This window comes from Alternaria rosae (assembly GCF_020736505.1).
Source record: "Alternaria rosae strain MPI-PUGE-AT-0040 chromosome Unknown BKA58scaffold_14, whole genome shotgun sequence".
Lineage (NCBI taxonomy): Eukaryota > Fungi > Ascomycota > Dothideomycetes > Pleosporales > Pleosporaceae > Alternaria > Alternaria rosae.
Window position 1 is genome coordinate 523671 of NW_025763583.1, and position 22327 is coordinate 545997.

The 22327-nt window shown below is 53.6% G+C and overlaps 7 protein-coding genes across 7 annotated transcripts; 3 read left to right on the forward strand and 4 right to left on the reverse strand.

Annotated features, from left to right (window-relative positions):
* The first annotated feature begins 601 nt into the window (after positions 1–601).
* Positions 602–5156, forward strand: BKA58DRAFT_71428 (coatomer WD associated region-domain-containing protein). The gene is made up of 8 exons (XM_046175772.1): positions 602–870; positions 920–969; positions 1020–1151; positions 1207–1355; positions 1403–1432; positions 1481–1489; positions 1537–4262; positions 4313–5156. Exons 1-8 carry the CDS (start codon positions 841–843, stop codon positions 4847–4849), a joined length of 3663 nt encoding a protein of 1220 aa, XP_046020066.1. The 5' UTR covers positions 602–840; the 3' UTR covers positions 4850–5156.
* Positions 5157–5447: 291 nt separating this feature from the next.
* BKA58DRAFT_326175 (chitin synthesis regulation, congo red resistance, RCR protein) lies at positions 5448–5945 on the reverse strand (the record flags this gene model as incomplete). Its single annotated transcript, XM_046168043.1, has 2 exons — positions 5448–5748; positions 5818–5945. 2 exons carry the CDS (start codon positions 5943–5945, stop codon positions 5448–5450), a joined length of 429 nt encoding a protein of 142 aa, XP_046020067.1.
* Positions 5946–8660: 2715 nt separating this feature from the next.
* Positions 8661–9742, reverse strand: BKA58DRAFT_326221 (ADP-ribosylation factor family protein; the record flags this gene model as incomplete). Its single annotated transcript, XM_046168047.1, has 6 exons — positions 8661–8934; positions 8981–9052; positions 9175–9237; positions 9361–9380; positions 9464–9536; positions 9693–9742. 6 exons carry the CDS (start codon positions 9740–9742, stop codon positions 8661–8663), a joined length of 552 nt encoding a protein of 183 aa, XP_046020068.1.
* Positions 9743–10141: 399 nt separating this feature from the next.
* Positions 10142–14158, forward strand: BKA58DRAFT_348860 (DNA-directed RNA polymerase I polypeptide 2). Its single transcript, XM_046168480.1, has 3 exons — positions 10142–10291; positions 10338–13458; positions 13514–14158. Exons 1-3 carry the CDS (start codon positions 10244–10246, stop codon positions 13984–13986), a joined length of 3642 nt encoding a protein of 1213 aa, XP_046020069.1. The 5' UTR covers positions 10142–10243; the 3' UTR covers positions 13987–14158.
* Positions 14159–18329, reverse strand: BKA58DRAFT_348861 (armadillo-type protein). The gene is made up of 4 exons (XM_046168481.1): positions 17986–18329; positions 17399–17910; positions 14597–17349; positions 14159–14543 (listed from the first exon to the last, which is right to left on the reverse strand). Exons 1-4 carry the CDS (start codon positions 18222–18224, stop codon positions 14373–14375), a joined length of 3675 nt encoding a protein of 1224 aa, XP_046020070.1. The 5' UTR covers positions 18225–18329; the 3' UTR covers positions 14159–14372.
* Positions 18330–18508: 179 nt separating this feature from the next.
* BKA58DRAFT_445064 (serine/threonine protein kinase Hsk1) lies at positions 18509–19945 on the forward strand (the record flags this gene model as incomplete). The annotated part of the gene is made up of 2 exons (XM_046174120.1): positions 18509–18752; positions 18816–19945. 2 exons carry the CDS (start codon positions 18509–18511, stop codon positions 19943–19945), a joined length of 1374 nt encoding a protein of 457 aa, XP_046020071.1.
* A 185-nt stretch (positions 19946–20130) lies between these two features.
* BKA58DRAFT_71650 (major facilitator superfamily domain-containing protein) lies at positions 20131–22093 on the reverse strand. The gene is made up of 3 exons (XM_046175775.1): positions 21841–22093; positions 21196–21789; positions 20131–21145 (listed from the first exon to the last, which is right to left on the reverse strand). The coding sequence occupies exons 1-3, from the start codon at positions 21989–21991 to the stop codon at positions 20316–20318; spliced, it is 1575 nt and encodes a 524-aa protein (XP_046020072.1). The 5' UTR covers positions 21992–22093; the 3' UTR covers positions 20131–20315.
* Positions 22094–22327: the final 234 nt, after the last annotated feature.

A 22327-nucleotide genomic window follows, 5' to 3' on the forward strand; every position in this document is an offset into this window, starting at 1 on the left:
TCGGTAACAGCCACAAAGTGCAGGTCAGCTCGGATGCGATGCGTCTGTGGTGATCGAATGGGAACGTAAAAGGGGAAGAAGAGTACTGGAGGAGGTATGAATTCCCTGCAGAGACAGAAATGTGTGCGGGCTGTCGCCAATTATCACCTGCGTTTCAGCAATGAGCTGGCCGGCCACGGAGCGGGTCTGCAGCATTGCTGCCCTCTCCATGCGCAGCATCGGTTTCCTCCATGACTCCGATGCTGCGTGTTTGCGAACGATTAGTCGCAACAGAGACTCGGGCAATCTACCTTGCGTCAGGCAGGATGAATGCCCAATGAGGTCTGCGAACAAAATTGTTCTGCACAGGGCGGGTAGGTAGGGTTGGCACTACGATGCCAGCTGGCACACGGAGTCGCATTGGTGAGTTCTGCGGGGCATCGTTGCAGGACGCCAGACCAGGGGAGCCGAGCCACGCAGCGGCGGCGAAATTGAGATGAGGCAGCGTCAAGAAGTGAGGCTCTGCCTTACGGCAACTAGTGTGGGAACTCGAGGTTCGCTTGAAATTGAAACACGACCCGAGCGCTTCAGACGGAGTTGAGGCGATGTCTGGCAGATCTCACGTGACCTTGGTGGGGAAAGGGCGCTAGAGACCAAGACGGTTAGGTGGTCAATCCGAATGTTGCGTGGCATATCGAACATTAGCAAGAGCAGCTCACGCAGGCAGCAATACCAAAGATAATAGTCAACACCGTGTTTCTTTCTCCTTCACATATACCCGTATCCCTTCGCGCTTGCTGTCTCTTGCATTGAGGCCACTCTAGACGACCGTGAAGCTGCGGCTTCGTCCCCAATTCCGCCATGGCTTCCTCTCCCTCGATGTTGACCAAGGCAAGCAGCTCTCATCTATGCGACCGTATAGCTAGCTAATTCCGAGCAGTTTGAGTCCAAGTCTTCGCGTGCGAAAGGCATTGCCTTTCACCCCAAGAGGTAGCTTATACCTACACCACGCGGCTCCCATCCCCGCTGACCGCTTCCAGGCCATGGATCCTTGTGTCGCTACACTCGTCGACCATTCAACTATGGGACTACCGCATGGGTACCCTTATAGATCGCTTCGAAGAACACGACGGGCCGGTCCGCGGCGTTGACTTCCACAAGACCCAGCCATTGTGAGCATCCCGTGGACAACTTGGGGAGGGCCAACAACATACTGAGACTGCACAGATTCGTGTCTGGTGGCGACGACTACAAGATCAAAGTTTGGTCATACCAGACTCGACGATGTCTCTTCACATTGAACGGCCATTTGGACTATGTCCGGACCGTCTTCTTCCACCACGAGCTGCCATGGATATTGAGTAGTTCCGACGACCGTAAGCGCATGCTATGGGTTGGATGTGCAATGGCTAACACGGACCAGAGACCATTCGTATATGGAATTGGCAGAACCGTAAGTAACACTGCAGCTACTCCCCTGGTACAAAGCTAACATCCATAGGTTCACTGAGTAAGTCTGTCGCAATGCCTCGCAGAAACACACCTAACCCTCCGAAGTATGTACTATGACCGGTCATAACCATTACACCATGTGCGCGCAATTCCACCCGAAGGAAGACCTCATTGTTTCCGCCTCGCTCGATCAGTCGGTTCGCGTTTGGGACATCTCTGGGCTCAGGAAGAAGCACTCGGCACCACAAGCTATGTCATTCGAGGACCAGATGGCACGCGCGAACCAGAACCAGGCGGATATGTTCGGCAACACCGATGCTGTTGTCAAGTTCGTCCTCGAAGGCCACGACCGAGGTGTCAACTGGGTCGCATTCCACCCTACACTCCCGTTGATCGTCTCCGCTGGTGACGACCGTCTCGTGAAGTTGTGGAGAATGTCAGAAACAAAGGCATGGGAAGTCGACACCTGCCGAGGGCACTTCCAGAACGCGTCGGCGTGTCTGTTCCACCCACACCAGGATTTGATTCTGTCTGTTGGAGAGGACAAGACGATCCGCGTGTGGGATCTCAACAGACGTACATCGGTCCAGTCTTTCAAGCGCGAAAATGACCGCTTCTGGGTCATCGCCGCCCATCCTGAGATCAACCTGTTCGCTGCTGGTCACGACAACGGTGTCATGGTGTTCAAGCTCGAACGCGAGCGACCCGCGTCCGCCGTCTACCAGAACAACCTCTTCTACATCACCAAGGAGAAGCACGTGCGGTCTTACGACTTCCAGAAGAACATCGAGTCTCCATCAATGCTGTCTCTGAAGAAATTGGGAAGCGCCTGGGTACCCCCACGAACACTGTCCTACAACCCTGCTGAACGCTCAATCCTGGTCACATCTCCAGCTGACAGCGGAACTTATGAGCTGATCAGCCTTCCGCGCGACGCTTCAGGAGCGGTGGAACCGACCGATACCAAGCGCGGTTCTGGCAACTCCGCCGTCTTCGTGGCTAGGAATCGGTTCGCGGTCTTCAACCAGTCTAACCAACAGATCGACATCAAGGATCTCAGTAACTCCACTACCAAGACCATCAAGCCCCCGCACGGAACCACCGACATATACTTTGGCGGCACTGGTAACCTGCTCTTAATCACCCCTACTTCCGTTGTTCTCTACGATATTCAGGCCAAGAAGAACCTTGCTGAGCTCTCTGTCAACGGCGTCAAGTACGTCGTCTGGTCATCGGATGGACTGCACGTCGCATTGCTGAGCAAACACAATGTCACCATTGCGACAAAGAACCTGGAGCAGGTCAGCACTCTGCACGAGACTATCCGGATCAAGAGTGCAATCTTCGACGACACTGGTGTTCTTCTCTACTCCACGCTGAACCACATCAAGTACAGTCTGATGAACGGCGACAATGGTATTGTACGCACGCTGGAGCAAACAGTATACCTTGTGAGGGTTAAGGGTCGCAACGTATACTGCCTAGACCGTGCTGCGAAGCCCAAAATTCTTCAAATCGACCCCACCGAATATCGATTCAAGCTCGCCCTAGTCAAGCGCAACTACGACGAGATGCTCAACATCATCAAGACTTCAAGTCTGGTTGGACAGAGCATTATCTCCTACCTCCAGAAGAAGGGCTATCCCGAGATTGCTCTTCAATTCGTGCAAGATCCTCAGACACGTTTCGAGCTTGCTATTGAATGCGGTAATCTAGAGGTTGCAGTTGAAATGGCTAAGCAGCTTGACCGACCAAAGCTCTGGCAACGGCTGAGCACCGAAGCTCTAGCACACGGCAACCACCAAACCGTAGAGATGACCTACCAGAAGCTGCGTAACTTTGACAAGCTATCTTTCCTGTACCTCACTACCGGAGATCAGGACAAGTTGAAGCGCATGGCTAAGATTGCGGAGCACCGCGGTGACATGACGGCACGATTCCAGAACGCACTCTACCTGGGCGACGTACAAAACCGGATAGAGATGTTCCAGGAGCTTGATTTATACCCCCTCGCGTATGCCACTGCCAAGGCACAAGGTCTTGACGAACAAGCACAGTCGATACTGGAAGCTGCCGGTGTATCGGAGGAGCAGATCAACCTTCCTTCAATAGGTGCGCCTTCGGCGCCTGCTAAGCCTATAGTGCCTACTCACAAAGCAAACTGGCCAACGCGCGCAGCTTCGTCGACTGTATTTGAAAAGGCTCTCCAAGGCGAAGTCGAAGGCATTGGATCCGAAGAACCAACAGCAAACGGCTTTGGCGACGAGGATCTTATGGGTGACGCCGAGCCTACCCGTGCGGCCGCTGAACTTGGAGGCGACGAGGACGACGATGTCGGTGGCTGGGACATGGGTGACGATGGCGATGTGGAAGCAGACGACGACTTCGTTGAGGTTGAGGGTGCTGATGCTGGTGCAGGAAGCAGCGAAGCTGATTTCTGGGCACGCAACTCACCTTTGGCGGCGGATCACATTGCTGCAGGATCATTCGATACTGCCATGCAGTTACTAAACCGACAGGTTGGTGCTGTCAACTTCGCTCCCCTTGAAGAACGCTTCCAGGAGATTTACCAAGCCACCCGAACTTACTTGCCGGCGACACCAAACATGCCTTCGCTGGTCAACTACGTACGGAGAACGGTGGACGAGACCGATTCACGCAAGATCCTGCCCATCATCCCACGCGATTTGGAGTCGATATTATCGACTGACTTGACTGCTGGCAAGCAGTTCTTGCAAAAGAACAAATTGGAGGAGGGTGTCGCAGTCCTCAAGAGCCTATTGCAGCTCATCATGGTCAACGTCGTTTCATCTCAAGCTGAGTTTTCTGATGTAAGTTTCACAGGCATACATCCAGTCAGCGCATACTAAAATACATCTAGGCGAAGAAGGCAATCAACACAGCCACGCAATATATTCTGGCAATGTCCATTGAACTGGAGCGCCGCAAACTGCTCAACGGCGCTACCGACATCTCCGCCCTCTCCGACTCGGACAAGAAGCGCGCGCTCGAACTCTCTGCCTACTTCACGGTCCCTGACCTCGAGGGTCCACACAACTCAATCCCGCTCTCAGCAGCCATGACCTTTGCCCACAAGAACAAGCAGTTGAACACGGCGCTGAACTTTGCCAACGCCCTGCTCGACCGCACCGGCAACGCAAAGATGAAGGAGCAGGCTAAGCGTGTCAAGACAGTCGCCGAGAGGAACCCCAGCGACGTCATCGAGATCGACTTTGACCAATTCGCCGACTTTGACATTTGCGCTGCTAGCTTCACACCCATCTACAGCGGCATGCCTTCGGTTACCAGCCCATACAGCGGTGCCAAGTACCACGCCAGGTACAAGGGCACCGTGTGCAGGATCGACGGCATCACACAGATTGGTGCGCCGGCTAGTGGTTTGAGGTTGGTAGGTTAGTTTGGTTGGAAGTGAGAGACCAGCGCTTGGAGGCTAGGTAGCATTGCAGGATCGTTTGAAAAGGTGTATGCTTAGCGTTTTCGTATGCTTCTACGAATGTCTGGTGTTGCCTGTGAGTTGGTTGGACATGACTACGCAGAGTACTGAAAATGGGAGACGAAGAGTGACGTGAATGGATGGAATAAATGAAGTTATTATACCTGAACACCGCGATGAAAATGGGATGATGAAGTGCCGTACTGAGCAATTTGAAGCTTTCCTCTGCACCAATTCATCCCAAGCAAGACGTGTGCACGAATAGGCATTCTGAACAGTTCATGGTGTATGAAGTCTTGGTATTGCGTATGATAGTACATTACATCTTCCACGTGTACAGAAGAAGAAAAAATAGCATGGAAGCGTAAAAGAGGTATCAATCGCATTCTCCAACAACGAAGGAAAGCATCCTGTCCCCTTCTCCGAGTTCATCACATGTCGTAACGCGAGGAAGCTTCACGATCTCCTTAACGCCATTCAAGCCCGACTCGATTCAGCAAGCCCCTTTCAATACATGAGGGGTTTCCTTGTCCTCATCTCCCTACCATCTACCGTACAACCCCTAACCCTTCGTCGGCGGCGGCCCCGGCGGCGGCGCATACCCGCCTCCATACGTCGGCTGCGGACTCTGAAGCTCAACGCCGTTTTGCTGACCGTAGTAGCCCTGATTTGCGCCTCCGCCACCGTAGTATCCGTTGTTGTTGTTTGTAGCAGCGGAGTAAGGGGGCGCGGGGTTGTGTTGGTTGTTGTAGTAGGGTGCGGTCGTGTTGTTGCCGTAGTTGTTGTTGCCTGGGCGCGCGGCCCAGCCTGTGCCGTAGAAAGGTTGGCGGCCGGCTTTGCGGCGGCGGCGGGCGGTTAGGCAGCTGGGGGGTGTTAGTGGTGTTGTTGGGTGGATAGATGGATGGATGGGGGAAGGATGGTTGGAGACTTACGAGCATAGTACGAAGAGCAGTAAAAAGCCCAAGACGACGACTACGAGGACGACCCAGCGAACCCAGTTATTCCATGCTGAGTTGCAGCGGTAGTAGCCCCGGCTGTTGCTATAGCACGTCCTAGCCATGGCGTGTTAGAAGCTTTGTTCGTGTGTTTGTGTGTCGCGTCGCAAGTAATCTCTCTCAATCGACTGAAAGTAATGCGCAAGTGTACTTCCGTCTTAAGCGTAAAAAAGTGGAGAGTGGGTGAAAGACGTAGTGCGTCCGAGATGAATGAAGAGCAAAAGTAAGAAAGACGAAAGCAGCGTATTATGTCCAAGAAAACCGTGGCAAAGGCCACAACCAGGCAGGCCATCTAGCAGTACGCAGATGCCGAGTGATGCGGGCGCCAGGCTGGGCGCAGTGACGTTGTGACGTCGTCTGTCGCAAACACCCCCATCCAGCATGCACCAACGCGAAGCCAGGACCAAGCCGATCCGTTGATCCACCAAGCGTGCCTTTTTCCCCAGAAAATTACAAGACTAACTGCGCCGCTGCGCAGCTAAACTGTGTCGCACAGCCACTTTGCAGCGAATGATGGAGAAGGAGAGATTGAGGATGACGATGATGAGCGCATGGAAGAAACGTACCCTCTGTCGCCATAATCAGGCCCGTAGTACTGTCTCGTACGATAAGGATTGCGATGCGGATGTCCAAACTCAAGGTCTACCATGATGATACTCGAATTTGTGTTAGTATAGCGATGTGTGATTTGTGTTTCGAATTCTCGAGATGAAAGAAGTTCAGAAAAGCGACGCGATGGAGATGGATGGTTTGCGAAAGAGCAGGGTTCTGGCTGATTGCTTATGACGATATCCGCTCGACAAGGGAATGATGTGTCTTTGGGCGTTCTGCGTTGGTGCTCAGCCACAATTAGCCAAGAACGCTGTCCGGAGTATGGCTTGGGGCCCGCATTCTAGGCTTTAAACGGGTAAAGCGGAGACGAGAGAGCCGAGCTGGTGACGATTACGATGCGTGCTTTGAGCTTATTGGGCGGGCTGGAAAGGCTTTTTGGTACTGCTGATTGTGAGCGAGAAGGCGCAGTGGAGATGAATGATGGGCTATCCGGGTTCTAGCTTGTTCGAGAAGACTGGAGAGAGGATTGTGCGGCGAAATGCTGTGCTGCGCATGTTGTTTGGGTGGGTTTGATTAGTAGGGTCAGAAAATGGAGGGGTTTTGGTCGGCCGACGGTGGTTCTTGATGGATCATGAGGATGGCTGCGCCCGTTGCTTTCGCAATCTTGTGTCGAGTCTGGGTGGAAGGTACGTACCTCAGCCTCTCGATTCCGAGACATTGGTTTTCGTTCGGGTCAGCAGTGTGCGTGAACATTTGAAGCTTCCGCGCTGCACCTGGGCATGGTCACTCAGCTATCGTGAGATCGTTGCGTTGCGCGTCTTGTACGGTACTTCTAGGATGTACCCGATGGTGGTCTGTTCCTTGTAGCAACAAGGTTGTCTAACTAGAACCTTTGCGACTTATGTCTTCAGTGATGATGATGCTGCTGCGTGAGTCTTCCAGACGCAATTAACTATCAACAACCATATTACATCTTGCCTGGTGCTTCAACATGTAGTTGTTGCAACGCGATCCTCTCACATTTGGCGTTCCATACAAACTTCCTCACACAAGTAGCATCAAGTACTGTACACCCACCCCCATCAACCCTAACCCCACCCCACCCCTCACCCTCACCGCGCCACACCCACCTCACCAACGCCACAAACCCTCAACCCATATCCCCATCCCCATCGCAACATCCCACCCACTTCCCCGTGTACCCCTCCAGCTCATCGGCTGCCAACCCATCCTGCCATTCCACTTCTCAGGCTCAAGACAGGGGTTCGCATTGCTCTCGCCGCCGTCTGACCAATCAGACGGGCTCTGCTCAAGATTCCCTGGGAGGCGCTAATGCAGGATGAGTTGTTCAATTGTTCATGGCCATGGATTTTGCTTGGGTCCCACCCCGTTTTTCTGCCAGCGGTGCGTGAGTTGTGCGAAAGAATTAAGTAGTTTGTTCTCTCTTTTCCTTTCGGTGCATTGATCCTCTCCTTCTTTTCCCCCACCCGCGTCGCGGGGAAAGTTGTTCGTTTTTTCTGTACGCAATGTTTGGCGGCTTCCGCGGCGCTACCATGTACCAGAGTCATTGAGCTGCGTGCAACACGGGATCTGGAAGCCCAGGCCGGCTGGAGAGAGGAGTCACTACAAATTTGCGCACGCAATTGCGCTGGAACCCTCGACAAACATCCTTCCAAACGATTTGTCAATACCAAGCCGGATGCCGCGCACCTGCCCACGAGGCATGCGATAGTCACGAGCACGGAGACAGCATTGGGCGACACATGACAGAGACGAAGATACCATTATATCGCTGCAACTCAGGTCACTCCTCATGGAGCCAAACAAGAGACGAAGCGCGCGCAACCATACATGTCATTCATACCTGGACCAAAATCTTCCGTCTTTTCTTAGCCGCTACATCTTCGCTGGAACATGAAACAAAAAGGATGATACAGGATGAGGAAGGGGCAGTCGCCGTCATAATGATATGAGAAGAAGTAAATGTGTCGAGCTGGGGAACTGGAATGGCCATCGCTAGCCTGCAGAGCGATCTGCCCGTCTTTTCTTCCATCAAGTCGTAAGAATCATTAAAGATGTCATGTAAAGCTGACGACCGTAATTCGTAAGAACATAGGCACGTCGGCGTCGTGAAGTTGCGAAAACACCAAACCCAGTCGAATGCGTTGCGAACGGCACCTGACCGTCGCGGTCACGTTACGTCGACCGAATACAAACGACACAATACCTCACTTGCTGGCTCGGGCAATCAACCACTGGAGAACGGCATCGAGGTTGGTCTCCTCTTTTGCGCTGATGCCGTAGCAGCTCACTTCCCGGTGCGACACTGATTTGAGGTCAAGCGCCTCGATCAGCTCGTCGACGGAAAGCTTGTTGGGCAAGTCGGACTTGTTGCCCAAGACAAGAAGAGGAATGCCCTCTAGCGCAGGCTTCTCTAGTAGGAGCTTCAGCTCCTCGCCAGCGACGGGTAGAGCCTCCTTGTCGGCGGAGTCGACGATGAACCTATGATGATGAGCGACACCCCACCATCACATGAGAAGAGACGTACACGATAGCGTTCACACCGCGGCAGTACCGCTCCCACATGGAACGGAACCTAGGTTGGCCTCCGAGATCCCAACTGTTGCCGCTGGTCAGCAGATGCGCCTCCAGGCTAGTAGATTGCGCTGCACCCCGCAAGGCTGGGCTTGGCGCTGCAAGAGCCGGACATGCGTGACCAAGGAGAACACGGAAGGCACTCACCACTTCAAGGTTACATGACCTTTCTGGACGCGCTTCATATTGAAGCCAACCGTCGGGATGGAGCTAGAACCAGTCAGCGCAGCCCGACTACGATGGCGTCCGAGGTTGCGCAAAGCAGTAGCATCGGGACACGGATGAAACAACGTCGCCGCCGGCTTGCGCAACTCGGAACGGATGTAGACCTACTCGACAGTAAACTCTCCTCCCTAGTTCGAATGGGTCAGCTCGCATTCATCAAAGTTGATGATGTTGACGCAGGAGGGTCTTTCCGCATCAGGAAGATACTCACCGCCAGAACTCTCAACAGCGAAGTCTTGCCAGCGTTTTGCAACCCGATCATGGTGATGTCCATCTCAGTCGCCCTGGATGGTGTCGGAGGTTAGCAGGAATGCCATGTTATCGTCGCCCGTGACTTTGCTTTTTCTTGGGCGGAAGCTGAACAGTTGGGAGAGTATCAAATAGCGCATCAGGCAGCCAGGTGCGCATTGGGGGGAGTAGAAAAGGACAGGTAGGCATACCAGAACAGGCGGAGCAGCCAGTCGTAGATGCGGCGGAAGAGGTTCGCCATGGCCGTCGTCAGGGCAGGGGCTGACTCGGTGGTGTTGTCGTCTGGTCGGGAGGAGTGGTGATGTACGGGCGATGGAGGGAAGTCTGGGAACCTTGATCCTTGCTGCGGGGCATGTAGTAGGCGTGATCGCCGTAGACTTAGCAGCAACAACAGGCAAATGGACGACGTCTGCGGAGATGCGTCGGGGTGCAAAGAGCGCAGGCAATGCCGTGAGGAAGTAGAGAGCAGAGCTGTGCCGCCCTAAGGAAAGCCCGGAGTGGTTCACGCTGCAGCAGAGTGATGGAGCCGCCGCGGCGTGTGACTTTCGCCAGCGCGCTAGCAGGGGTGGCCTATCCATGGATCGGACTAGTCTAGTAAAAAAGTTCGAGCGTAGCGTCGCATCTTCACAGTCGCGCTGCAGCTTGCGACCGCGACACCTCACATTCTTTGATATTACACTGCGCATGCCGCTATAGATTGCGCCTTGATTTTCTATTCACCGTAAACGCCGCATACGGAATCATGGCGCCTGCCGCACGGGCCGACAGCCCTCAGGAATGGTCGACCAAGGCAAGAGAGTACTTTTGACATTACGATGCCAGGCTAACATCCTCAGTTTGATACCCTCAGGCGGCATGACCTGTTCCGAAACCCCCCCAAGGACAAGACGGCATACCCTATGCTCGCCGCAGCCGTCGACCCCCACATCAACTCGTTCAACACCATCTTCACCCGCGGCGGCCAACTTGACCAGGGCATAAAAGACATCGGCACCAAGATCTTCGTCGACGGCGATCCATACGCAGCGCCCGAAGACGCAGGCCAGAGGAGCCGTCTCTACCTGCGCATATCAGAAGTCTTCCTCGACAAGCCAGTCCTGCCGCCTTCGAACAAGGTCGCGCTCAAGAACCGCAACATCTATCCCGCCGAGGCCCGCGAACGACATGCGTCGTACCGCGGCAAGATGCGCGCACGACTTGAGTGGAGAGTCAACAACGGAGATTGGAACGAGGATGTCGTTGATCTCGGTGGCATACCCGTCATGCTGAGATCAAACCGCTGCCAGCTTGAAGGCATGTCGCCAGCGCAGTTGGTCAAGGCGAAAGAAGAGTCCGATGAGCTGGGTGGATACTTCATCGTCAACGGCATCGAGAAGATCATTCGTCTCCTCCAGGTCAACCGTCGCAACTATCCCATGGCCATCAAGCGTGGCGCCTTTACCAACCGTGGCCCCGGTTACACCCAGTTCGGTATACAGCTCAGATCGATGCGACCCGACCAGACCTCGCAAACGAACGCCCTACATTACCTCAGCGACGGCAACGTCAACTTCCGTTTCTCATGGCGCAAGGCAGAATACCTGGTTCCCATCGTCATGGTGATGAAGGCTCTGGTCGAGACGAACGACCGCGAAATTTTCGAGGGTCTGGTCGGTGCAGCCGGTTCGGAAGGTCTGGAAGAGAAGCAGTTCGTGACCGACCGAGTAGAGCTGCTACTCCGGACATACAAGGTCTACGGGCTACACACCAAGGCGAAGACGCGGGCATATCTGGGTGGAAAATTCAAGATTGTACTTGGTCTGCCCGCCGACGTCGCGGACGAGGAGGCCGGTACGGAATTCCTTCGCAAGATCGTGCTACCCCATCTGGGCTGCGTCAATGTCACGCCGAGCCAGGATGCCGACAAGTTCAGGATGCTTCTCTTCATGACCAGGAAACTCTACGCTTTGGTCGAAGGCGACTGCGCTGTCGATAACCCCGATGCTGTACAGTTCCAGGAGATCCTACTAGGCGGACAACTCTACGGCATGATCTTGAAAGAGAAGCTAGAAGAGTGGCTCAACAGCTTCCAACTTGTGCTGAGGGAGTGGGGAAGGAAGAACGAGTACAAGCCTTTCACATCCCAAGACTTCACCAAGGATTGGAACTCTAAGATCCTCCGACGGACAAACATGAATCTTGGACAAGCTATGGAATACTTCCTCAGTACTGGTAATCTTGTCAGTCCAACGGGTCTGGATCTGCAGCAAACTTCTGGATACGTCGTGGTCGCTGAGAAACTTAACTTCCCTCGTTTTATTTCACATTTCAGAATGGTGCATCGAGGTGCCTTCTTCGCACAATTGAAGACGACAACTGTTCGAAAGCTACTTCCTGAGGCGTGGGGATTCATGTGCCCTGTACACACTCCTGATGGATCGCCCTGTGGACTTCTCAACCATTTCGCGCACAAGTGCAAGATCGCCACTTCCAACGTCGATGTCTCGGCGATTCCCAACCTTGTTGCGCAACTAGGCGTATCGAGCAAGTCATCCGCTTCTCTTGAAGCGAGTGTGGTTGTACAGCTGGACGGTCGTGTCCTAGGCTTCTGCTCGCCCAAGCAAGCCAAGACCATTGCCGACACGCTCCGTTACTGGAAGGTCGAAGGCTCGCACAACGTGCCATTAGAGATGGAGATTGGCTTCATTCCCGGATCGAACGGCGGCCAATACCCGGGTGTCTACCTCTTCTCACAAAGCTCGCGAATGTACCGGCCTGTCAAGTACCTGCCTCTCGGCAAGCTCGACTACGTAGGACCGTTTGAGCAACCCTACATGTCCATCGCCTGCACAGATGCCGAGATCGTTTCTGGTGATTCGACGCATGTTGAGTTTGATCCAACGAATATCTTCAGTATCATCGCCAACCAAACGCCTTTCTCGGATTTCAACCAATCACCGCGTAACATGTACCAGTGTCAAATGGGTAAACAATCGATGGGTACACCAGGAACTGCCACAGCATACCGAACTGACAACAAGACCTACCGCCTACAGACCGGTCAAACACCAATCGCCAGAGCTCCGCTGCACAACGAATATGGCATGGACAATTTCCCCAACGGAATGAACGCGGTTGTTGCTGTCATCTCTTACACTGGATACGACATGGACGACGCTATGATCTTGAACAAATCTTCACACGAGCGCGGCTTTGGTCACGGAACTGTATACAAGACGAAGATCTGCGATCTCGAAGAAGGCAACCGAAAGAGCCGATCAAGCAAGTCAGTGACCAAGTTGTTTGGCTTTGCTCCTGAGGGCTTGGTCAAGGCCGCATCTAAGGAAACCCTTGACGAAGATGGTCTTCCACGTGTTGGCACCATGCTGCGTCACGGAGACGTTATTGCCGCATGGCACATTGTTTCGTATGACGCAGCTACCGGCGAATACGTCAACCGCGACGGCCAGACACAGTTCTTCAAATACAAGGACGATGAACTCGCCTTCGTGGAAGAGGTCCGCATCATCGGAGCCGAGGACGGAACACAACCCTGCCAAAAGCTCAGCATCAAACTGCGCATTCCCCGTTCTCCTGTCGTCGGTGACAAGTTCTCTTCCCGTCACGGACAGAAGGGTGTCGTCAGTCAAAAGTTTCCCACACCAGACATGCCCTTCTCTGAGAGCGGCATGCAACCCGACGTCATCATCAACCCTCACGCTTTCCCCTCACGTATGACAATCGGTATGTTCGTCGAGTCGCTAGCCGGAAAGTCTGGAGCGCTCCACGGTATGGCTCAAGACTCAACGCCCTTCCGCTTCGACGAGCAGAACACAGCCGTCGACTACTTCGGCCACCAGCTATCGAAAGCAGGCTACAACTACTACGGCAACGAGCCCATGTACTCCGGCATAACAGGCCAGGAACTCCACGCAGATATCTACATCGGTGTAGTTTACTACCAACGTCTCCGTCACAGTAAGTAAACCCTTTCCATCCCATCTCTCACCTTAATTTACTAACACTTCCCCAGTGGTCAACGATAAGTTCCAAGCCAGAACCACAGGTCCTGTAGTCTCCACAACCGGCCAGCCCATCAAAGGTCGAAGCAAGGGTGGTGGTATCCGTGTCGGAGAAATGGAGCGCGATTCCCTGCTTGCCCACGGCACAGCTTTCCTGCTGCAAGACCGTCTGATGAACTGTTCCGATTATACGAAAGCGTCCATATGCCGTACCTGCGGCTCTTTCCTCAGCACTACCCCCACCGTCGCCGAGTACGGCCGTAAGAAAGATAGGAGCGGCAAGGATCTCACGATCCGCTGCAGGAGGTGCGCTGTCTTGGCGGATGCGAATAGCAGTAAAGCGGATCTGTGGATGGATGCGCAGGGTATGAGGTATAGTGGTGGTGAGGATGTGGCAGTCGTGGCGGTGCCTGGTGTGCTCAAGTTCTTGGACATTGAGTTGGCTAGTATGGGTGTGAGGCTGAAGTTCAACGTTGGTCCGTAAAGAAAGGAAGTTGAATCGCTGGGATGAGAAGGCTCAACAACACGAGGGGACGTTTGTTTTACGCATTTCCATCGGCGTACTTTGGTTTCATGATGTTGGTCCAAAAGTCGGCTTTAGCAGCATCTCTGGGCGTTCTTGGTGCACGAGGTGGATTGGTGGTGTAGAGTGTACGACAGACATGTATTGAATTATACGCTTCATGTGTACCTTCTCGTCGTTGTGGTGATGTGAAAACTTGCATAATATCCTGTATAGTTCCAAACGCCAAAGCTAAGCTCATCCACACCCCCGATCCAACGCAACCCAACCCAGGGTATCATCGCTTTCGTACAGTCATAAACAATTCGACACGATAAGAAAGGTGAAAGACGAGGACGCAGCATTACTCAAGCATTTGCCTGCACAACCTTGAAACCCTCGGAGACCATCTTCTGGATCTCTTCGTCCTTGTGCTGGAGCTGGTTGAGTGCATATGCGACATCGTTCCATTGCCTCTCGTTCTCTGCTCTTGGTAGTCTGGACGCGAGCTTGGCCGCTAGCTGTTTGGCGTGTTTGTCCTAGTAATAGTTAGTATCAAGTTTTTAGCGTGGTGAGACGAAAAGGAGCATACCTTTTCAATAAATCCAGCAAGGAACTTCACAATCCTCTTCAGGGCATCTTCGCTCAGTCCGGAATCAGCACTAAGTACACTGAACATGTCGATGAACTGGTTGTACACAGCGTTGTCTTTGGTGGACAGCTCGGTGAAGAACATGCGGGCCATGTCTGCAATCTTCTTGTCGCTGTCTTCGAGACACTTGGCCATTTCGCCTAGCTGGCCCTTGACCTTGACCTGTCCGGCTAGAATCAAGAAGGTTAGGGTCATGAGACATGTTCGCTTGACGCTTGGGTCGCCATCGTTCAGACGGCGGTAGAGGAAGTCGGTGTTCTCGTCGATGAGATGATTGAAGCAGACAGCCATGTCGCCGAGTGCGACGACAAGGTTACTACGCACTACGGCGTCCTGGCTTCGTTCGAGGATGGTGAGTAATAGACCGAGGTTGGTCTCACAGTACTCTGAGCTCACACACATGAGCTTAGCCAAGCACAGTGCAGCTTGTGCTTGTAGCGTCGGGTGGTTATACGACGTGTTGTTGGCGCAAATGTCTGCTACGAGGGGCCCGAAGTTTGCGAGGAGGGACTGTGGACCGTATAGAAGTTCACGTTCACGAACGTGTGCGATAGCTTCTGTGAAGTCATCTTCGTTCGTTCCCGCCATGAGATCCAGATCGTCTACTTCTTCGGGTGCCGGCGTTGGTTCTTTGGTCGACCCCCGCTTCCGTCCCTTCTTGAGTGGTGTGGGTCCCGACGAAGACATGGATTTCCGAGGTGTCGGTGCCATCTTGTCTTTCTCAGCCTTGCGGCGCTTGAACTCAAGCTCACAAAGCTCCAAATGGACGATTTGTTTGATGGCAATGTGACCGACAACGAAAAGCAGCTGCGATAATGCAAGCGCAGAATTCTGCTTCTTTTGTTGTGGTTCGTCAATAGCAGGCGCGTCAGGCATCTCCTCATCGGCATGATCGACCTCTATTGGTTCCGCAGCACTAGAACTCGACGTCGGCCGCGACTCAGCTTTGGCCTGTCCCGCAAACACACGCTTTGTGACTTTGCGAATGATCTCGGAGCACAGAACGTCGGGATGTTTCGAGAGGACGTATATAGCACTGATGGCCTGTTCTGCAACGCCAAACCATTCCTTGCTATCCGACGGCATCTCCGTGATGGCGGCCAATCTAACAAGAACTGCGTGATCGTTCGGAAGCTTGACAGTCTGTACTGGCTTATCGTTCGAGGCCTGCTTTCCAGGCGGTGGACTCATCCGGCGCAGAGCTATGCAGGTGTATCGAGCCAAACCTAAGTCCCGTCGACCCAGCTCCCCAAGGCCAATTCGCAGACACACTTCCATCTCCTCGACGATGATTTGTGGAGCGGAGAGTGCGAGCATACCCAGGACGATAATTGCTCCACGGCGCTGATTCTTGGAAATGTCTTTCTTCTGGTATCCATATATCTGCCATAGCTTCTGGATGACCAATGCGTTGACTAGGCCCTGCTTCATCATGGTGCTGAGGAGCTGCTCGAGTGACGTGAGTTCAGCCGGGGTTGTGCCAAATGTCAGACTGATCATATTTTTCGAGATGTAGTTAGCAACGGCATTGGCGTCAAATCCAGGTGGCGCGTCGAAGAAGAGGTCCTTGTAGCACTCCAACAGATGCGTCTGAACACCCTTGCCTTCGTCGCTGTTGCCCTTGGTCCAGATGAGACGCAACATCCTCCGGATGCCGAGCTTCGCATTTGCGATCTTGTATGCGTCGATGGTCACAAAGAAATCCATGGCCTCGATGACTTCGCTCTTATTCTTGGATGACAGCAGTTGAGTAACCACCTCAGCGGCGTCGTTAAGGACTTCGATGAACTTGAGCGCTTCCATCAGATACTTGCGTACTGCCTGGAACTTCTCCAGCTCTTGCGCGGTCGCAGCGTCTCTCTGTGCCTTTGCAATTACAGCAGCCCTCTCTTCCTCGGACATCTCGGATGGATGTTGGGGTGCTTCGTCGTTATCGGCCTGGGTTGCGTCTTGCAATAGAGTCTCGTCTACAGTCTGATCACCAGGCGCGCGCTCGCGTAGCTCTTCCGGGGGTTGTAAGGCGTCGATCTGAGCGTCGACATCGGCCAACCTCTGTTCCCAGTCCTTCGTAGACAGTAATCCACCATCAAAGGTAGTGAAAGGATGGGTCGAGATGAGCTTCGCGAGTAGTTTGACTGCGTTTCGACGTACATTACTGCTCTTGTCTTCCAGACTACGCGCAGCGAGTTCCGCGACCTTCTGCCTGCGCTTCGGGTATTTTTGCTCTAGATCCAAAAGTTTGACATAGACTTGCATCACTCGAGCACGACAGTATGGGTTGATATCCAGGAAGCGGTCCTGTAGTACGTCGAAGAAGATCCGAATTTGCTGCTTGTGTTGCTCGCTGCGGTCGTCCTGGCTCAGCTTGCTAAGCATGATGATCAAATTTCCGCACACTTCGATAAGGGCGCAACGAAGGGTATATGACTCGCTGTCCAGTAGGTTGGCGAGCAACGTCATTTGGCGAATGACAAGATGCGGGGTGAGTTCGGAGATTTTGGTAAGAAAAGTCGAGATGGACTTTGGCCCCTTCAGATCGGTAGAGCTAAATTCTTTGCCACTGATGTCCTTCAAGACGTCTTCGGTGAGCTGTGGATAGTCGAAAGCGTCGGCTAGTGTGAAGAGAAATTCGGCCATGGGCTCTGACAGATGCTCGAAGTAGGTCAAGCTCTGGTTGATGGACGTCTGGGCAGCTGTCATGGGTATTAGTATAGTCACTCATCAGAGTCTTCTTCCACCTACTGTATGCGTGTCCATGAGACTTGACAGCAAAGCACAGAACCCTAAAGCAGTGACTCCGTATGGCATTGCTCTTGACTCTTGCCTCATTCTCGAGAATGTGGTACACTGGCTTGGTGAAGAGGCCGATAAAGGTGTCTCGCTCCGAGGTGGTGACGAAGATACGGCCCAGCTTGAGCCTCAGTACCTTGCTCATGCGATCGAGAGCCGTCTCAAGTTGGGCTGAGGCATCCCAGACAACGTCTTTGCCGCCTCCAGCTTTTGTCTTTGTGCCCTTACCCCGCCCCCGCGCTGCTGGTGCGGAAGCAGACTTCTCGAGCGCTCTTGTCTCGACGGCGGAGATTGTCCATCGGAGAAGGAATCCATACATCTCCAGCAGGTTCTTGTGGTGTGGTATCGCATCTTGGTCTTCGGCTTCGAGGTCGGCGTGGATAATGTCGGTTTGCGTGGATAGCGCCGAGGAGATGAGGTCGAGTATCTTGCTGAGAATGGCTGGCGGTATTTGCGACGAGTGCCTAGATAGTCGGAACAGTTTAGAATTAGGTTCCTTGTCATATTGTTTTGTATCCTTTGGATATGCGGGGACGCACTTCAAGAGAAACTGCAGCGTGTCAAACACAGAGCTGCGAGTAATCGCATCTGGACTCTCCGCCACAGCATCGACCACAGGATTCAGCTCGCTGTTGATCAATCCGGGCGACGACAGCGATTCTGGCTCATCTTCGCAGTCTTGCAGCGCTTGCGGGGCCTCGGGAGTGGGAATCGCGGAGGGATCGCTGTCGAACAGTTTGACCGCCTCGTTGATGTCAAAATCCACCCGGGCGTCCATGATGACCTGAATCGCTTGGGGGAATAGGAAACCAGAAACAAGAAGCGACGAAATGAGCGTCGGGGTCAGGGTGGGGTTGTTTGCGCCGTGAAAGTTAAGATGCGGCCGCAACCGTCGCACATGCACCGACCAAGGAAGGCGCGTTGCAGCTGTTTGTTGGTGGTCCGAGCGTCTGCCATCAGTCTTCCCCTTTCGGCCTAGCGAACCAGGGTCCAACGCGTCGGCCGCATACCGCGAAGAAGATTCATGCATCGTCCAACACAACATCACAAGCCACGCGCACCATGGCAAAGGCACGCACTTCACTGCGTCATGCAGAGGCAATCGACGTCCATGAGGACGACATGCGAGAGGATCATGCCGAAGAGACACAGGACGAAAGCATGAACCCGCTCGACGAAAGCGGGCGTACTGCTGACAGCAGTGACGAAGAAGTCGAAGATTCTGTCCAAGAAGACATGGCGCGCTTCGAAGAGACGTTTGTCGGCATCAGCAAGCGGTTCCGACTGATTAACCGCATTGGAGAGGGTATGTTCGCCATCATTGGCTTGCAATATGCAGGGTAGCGGGCTGGTCTCACACTTTCCACAGGAACCTTCTCCACCGTCTACAAGGCTGAGGATCTCGAATACACCAAGTACAACAACAATTGGGACATCGACGAGCGGGAGGAGGCTAAATCTCTCCCAGCACACAAAAGGCAACCTGCCAGAAAGCCCCATTACGTCGCAATCAAGAAGATCTACGTCACGAGCAGTCCGATACGCATCTTTAACGAGCTAGAACTGCTGTTTGATCTGAGGGACGCAGACTCAGTATGTCCGCTCATCACCGCCTTCCGCCATCAGGACCAGGTAGTCGCTGTGTTACCCTACTACCAGCATCGCGACTTCCGCGATTACTACCGCGACATGGGCATCTCCGACATGCGCTGTTATTTCAAGAGCCTGTTTACTGCACTCGCAGCCGTGCACAAGAAGGGCATCATCCACCGCGACGTCAAACCTACCAACTTCCTCTACAACACCCAGCAGTCCCGCGGAGTCCTTGTCGACTTTGGCCTCGCCGAGCGAGAGGGCACAGACTGGCACAATTGTGCTTGCCACATGTCGGAGGAGGACCGCCGGTACAGGATATCACATAGCGTGTATGCGCAGACCCAGTCGGCAGGCCACACCGCTTCCGCATACCCCAAGAACGATACACGCAACAGCCGTCGTGCCAACCGAGCAGGTACCCGTGGCTTCCGTGCGCCCGAAGTACTCCTCAAGTGCACTCAGCAGACCTGCTCCATCGACGTCTGGAGTGTCGGCGTCATCCTGCTGACCATGCTCTCGAAGCGCTTCCCCTTCTTCCACAGCGCAGACGATATCGATGCGCTACTCGAGATCACGACCATCTTCGGACGAAAGAAGATGCGAGAGACAGCCCTCCTGCATGGCCAGGTATTTGAGACAAACGTACCCAGCTATAGCGAAGGTGGGCACAGCCTGGAGAAGATCATACTTTGGTGCACAGGCCGCACAGGCGACAAGACACAACCAAAGAGGGAGCTGGATGAGGATGAGAAGGAGGCAGTTCAATTCTTGTACCGCCTGCTGGAATGCAATCCGGCCAAGCGGATCACGGCATCGGAAGCGCTCGACCATCCCTTCTTAGTGAACGCTTACGAACAGAATGAGGAGCATGAGGACATGAAAGAGGAGTTTGTAGAGGATTAACGCCAACGATCACGTCTATGAGATGACGATGTATGAGTAATAGCATGGAAGGCGTAACACGGCATGGGCATAGTACAGGAGTTTTGGCCATTTACAGAGCGGCGACTCAATGAGTTATTGCGATACCCTTCCACGCCGTCAAGAGCATGTACAACAACATCTCTTTGCTCAATGACGAACGTACATTATGACAAATTTGAGTCAGTTTGATCCCGTACGGTTGACTGCGAACTAAAGCATAGAGCGAACCCATTGGGATAATTGCAGATTCATTCTCATTTCTCATAACAAGCCTGGTGCTGTTCACCGTCAAGAACGCTAATACGTCCAAGGTGGTTGTATCTCCACCCAGATAGTCGCAATCCGCCGTCTACTCATCCTGAGCACACTTCTGCGTCATACTCCTTATCTTCTCACCAAACATATAAACAAAGGTACCCAAGAACATCAGTGCGGCCACAATGCCGCCGCAAATATTGAACGCGCCCTCATACCCCGCCTTCTCCACAAAAGCAATCGACCCGAAAGAAATTCCAAAGCCAATGAAGCCCCTAAGCGAACAGATGAGAACGAGCGCAGCGTCGATACGCTGAGGATAAGCATCCATGCAGTAGACGAAACTGGAAACGACGATACCGACGAAACCAAAGTACTCTACGTTGAGTGTGACGGCGATACCAGCCCAACTCCAGTTGTTTGGGTTCTGCGCTGTCATGCCGTAGATAATAGTCGAGATAAGGATCGACACCAAGGGGATGATGAGAGCGAGGAGGCGGTATTCCGGCTGACTAACACCATCATTCCTTTTACTCATCATCTTGACAATAAAATCAGACAGGTACCCGCAGAAGAACGGGACTGCAACAGCCGTCGCAACCTGTCCCGCGAAAACATAGCCCAACATGTCGAAGTTCCAGAGGTAAGGCGGTTGGACGAGGACGCCGGCGAAGAGGGCGGACATGAGGACGTAGATGCCTAGCGCGGCGCTGTTTATCAGGATGAGCCAGAGGATATTGGGGAACCAGATGATTTGGAACATTTGCTTCCAGCAGGATATGGCTTCGGACCAGTGGGCGTGACCTTTCCAGGGGAGCATGTCTTTGAGGAAGGAGCGGGGTGCGTAGTTGACGGTGTCGAGGGGGCGTTTGGTGTTGGTTGTGACGGGGACGAGGGTGCCGTCTTCGTCGATGCCTTGACCGTCTGGAGGGTGTTAGCATACATGCTGGGTTATGTGTTGTAGGTGGACTTACTCAATGCTTCCAGCGTGCGCTCATACTTTGTCTCCGCGACAAAAATGATGCTGAGAACGGCAATCGCTCCGCTCAGACATCCAAATACACCGTACCACCACCTCCAGCCCAGATCATTCGCGAGGTACGAACTTGCTACGATGAGCGCAGCTGTACCAAGCGTCTGCAGCGCACAGAACCACGCAATGACATGGCCTCTCTCGTGCAGGTAGAAAATCTCCTGTACGATGATCGGGCATAGCGCTTCAGCTTGGCCGGCGGCAATCGACATGACATCTCTGCCTGCAATGTGCGACTCGAGGCTTCCGCTGTAGGCGCACCAGAGACATCCGAAGGAGAGCACAATGGTCGATAAGAGATAGACTGGCCTGCGGCCGATGGCATGGGCTACGGGGATTGCGAGAAGGTTGCCAACGCCCATGTAGAAGGCTGGCCAGGTTGCGAGGTCGCTGGTTTTTGGGTCGCCGCCGTATGAGGCTTGTACAATGGGCAGGATGGCGGTGATGCCGCTGGCCATGAGGTTGCCGGTGGCGGCGTAGAGGCCGACGATGATCAGAATGATGTACTTTTGCCATTTTGGGAGGTTGAGAGGATCTATGTTCGTTAGCGATCTAAGTCCTGATGGTTTTGATGGGTTATAGCTACCATTGGGATCTCTGCTCGGTGTTGGGATCAGCACAATGCCATCCTCGTCGTACAACCTGATAGTGCCAACCACGGGCCTGGCAGCTTTCTTGTGAGCATCAACTATCTCAATGTGAGCGCTGGCTTCGTTCTTGGAATCGTGAAGCGCCATGATGGACAGCCGCTGATGCCTCCAAACAGAGAGGCATTCCCCAGAATTTGTAGCACTCCAGATCCGAAGTGGACGCAGCTACCAGCGCCATGGCATCTGCGTCGTGACTTGGAACACGACTCTGAGCGCAGTGCAACCCCGGACCTCGCCCGCACTGGGCCGCCCAGTCCAATAAGTATGCGAACGGATTGTGGAGGAGCGCGGGCTAAGCCGATTGAAGGTGTGGGGATAGCCCGGTCCAGGCAGGGGGAAAAGCTGGGAACGACATGGGGGACACGAGACGAGACATGCGGGGTACGCGTACTTACAGGCCCGTGAGATTTTGAGCCTCAAGCT

What these genes read in the sequence shown, in the direction of transcription:
- BKA58DRAFT_71428 (XM_046175772.1), top strand. Translation starts at nt 841, where the DNA reads ATGGCTTCCTCTCCCTCGATGTTGACCAAG. An exon ending in CTCCCTCGATGTTGACCAAG is followed by an intron (nt 871 to 919) that starts GCAAGCAGCTCT and finishes AATTCCGAGCAG; the next exon opens with TTTGAGTCCAAGTCTTCGCG. An exon ending in CTCAAGCTGAGTTTTCTGAT is followed by an intron (nt 4,263 to 4,312) that starts GTAAGTTTCACA and finishes AAATACATCTAG; the next exon opens with GCGAAGAAGGCAATCAACAC.
- BKA58DRAFT_348860 (XM_046168480.1), top strand. Translation starts at nt 10,244, where the DNA reads ATGGCGCCTGCCGCACGGGCCGACAGCCCTCAGGAATGGTCGACCAAG. An exon ending in CTCAGGAATGGTCGACCAAG is followed by an intron (nt 10,292 to 10,337) that starts GCAAGAGAGTAC and finishes TAACATCCTCAG; the next exon opens with TTTGATACCCTCAGGCGGCA. An exon ending in CTACCAACGTCTCCGTCACA is followed by an intron (nt 13,459 to 13,513) that starts GTAAGTAAACCC and finishes ACACTTCCCCAG; the next exon opens with TGGTCAACGATAAGTTCCAA.
- BKA58DRAFT_348861 (XM_046168481.1), bottom strand. Translation starts at nt 18,224, where the DNA reads ATGGACGCCCGGGTGGATTTTGACATCAACGAGGCGGTCAAACTGTTC. An exon ending in ACGCTGCAGTTTCTCTTGAA is followed by an intron (nt 17,911 to 17,985) that starts GTGCGTCCCCGC and finishes CCGACTATCTAG; the next exon opens with GCACTCGTCGCAAATACCGC. An exon ending in TTGCTGGATTTATTGAAAAG is followed by an intron (nt 14,544 to 14,596) that starts GTATGCTCCTTT and finishes AACTATTACTAG; the next exon opens with GACAAACACGCCAAACAGCT.
- BKA58DRAFT_71650 (XM_046175775.1), bottom strand. Translation starts at nt 21,991, where the DNA reads ATGGCGCTTCACGATTCCAAGAACGAAGCCAGCGCTCACATTGAGATA. An exon ending in ACCGAGCAGAGATCCCAATG is followed by an intron (nt 21,790 to 21,840) that starts GTAGCTATAACC and finishes TAACGAACATAG; the next exon opens with ATCCTCTCAACCTCCCAAAA. An exon ending in GCGCACGCTGGAAGCATTGA is followed by an intron (nt 21,146 to 21,195) that starts GTAAGTCCACCT and finishes AACACCCTCCAG; the next exon opens with ACGGTCAAGGCATCGACGAA.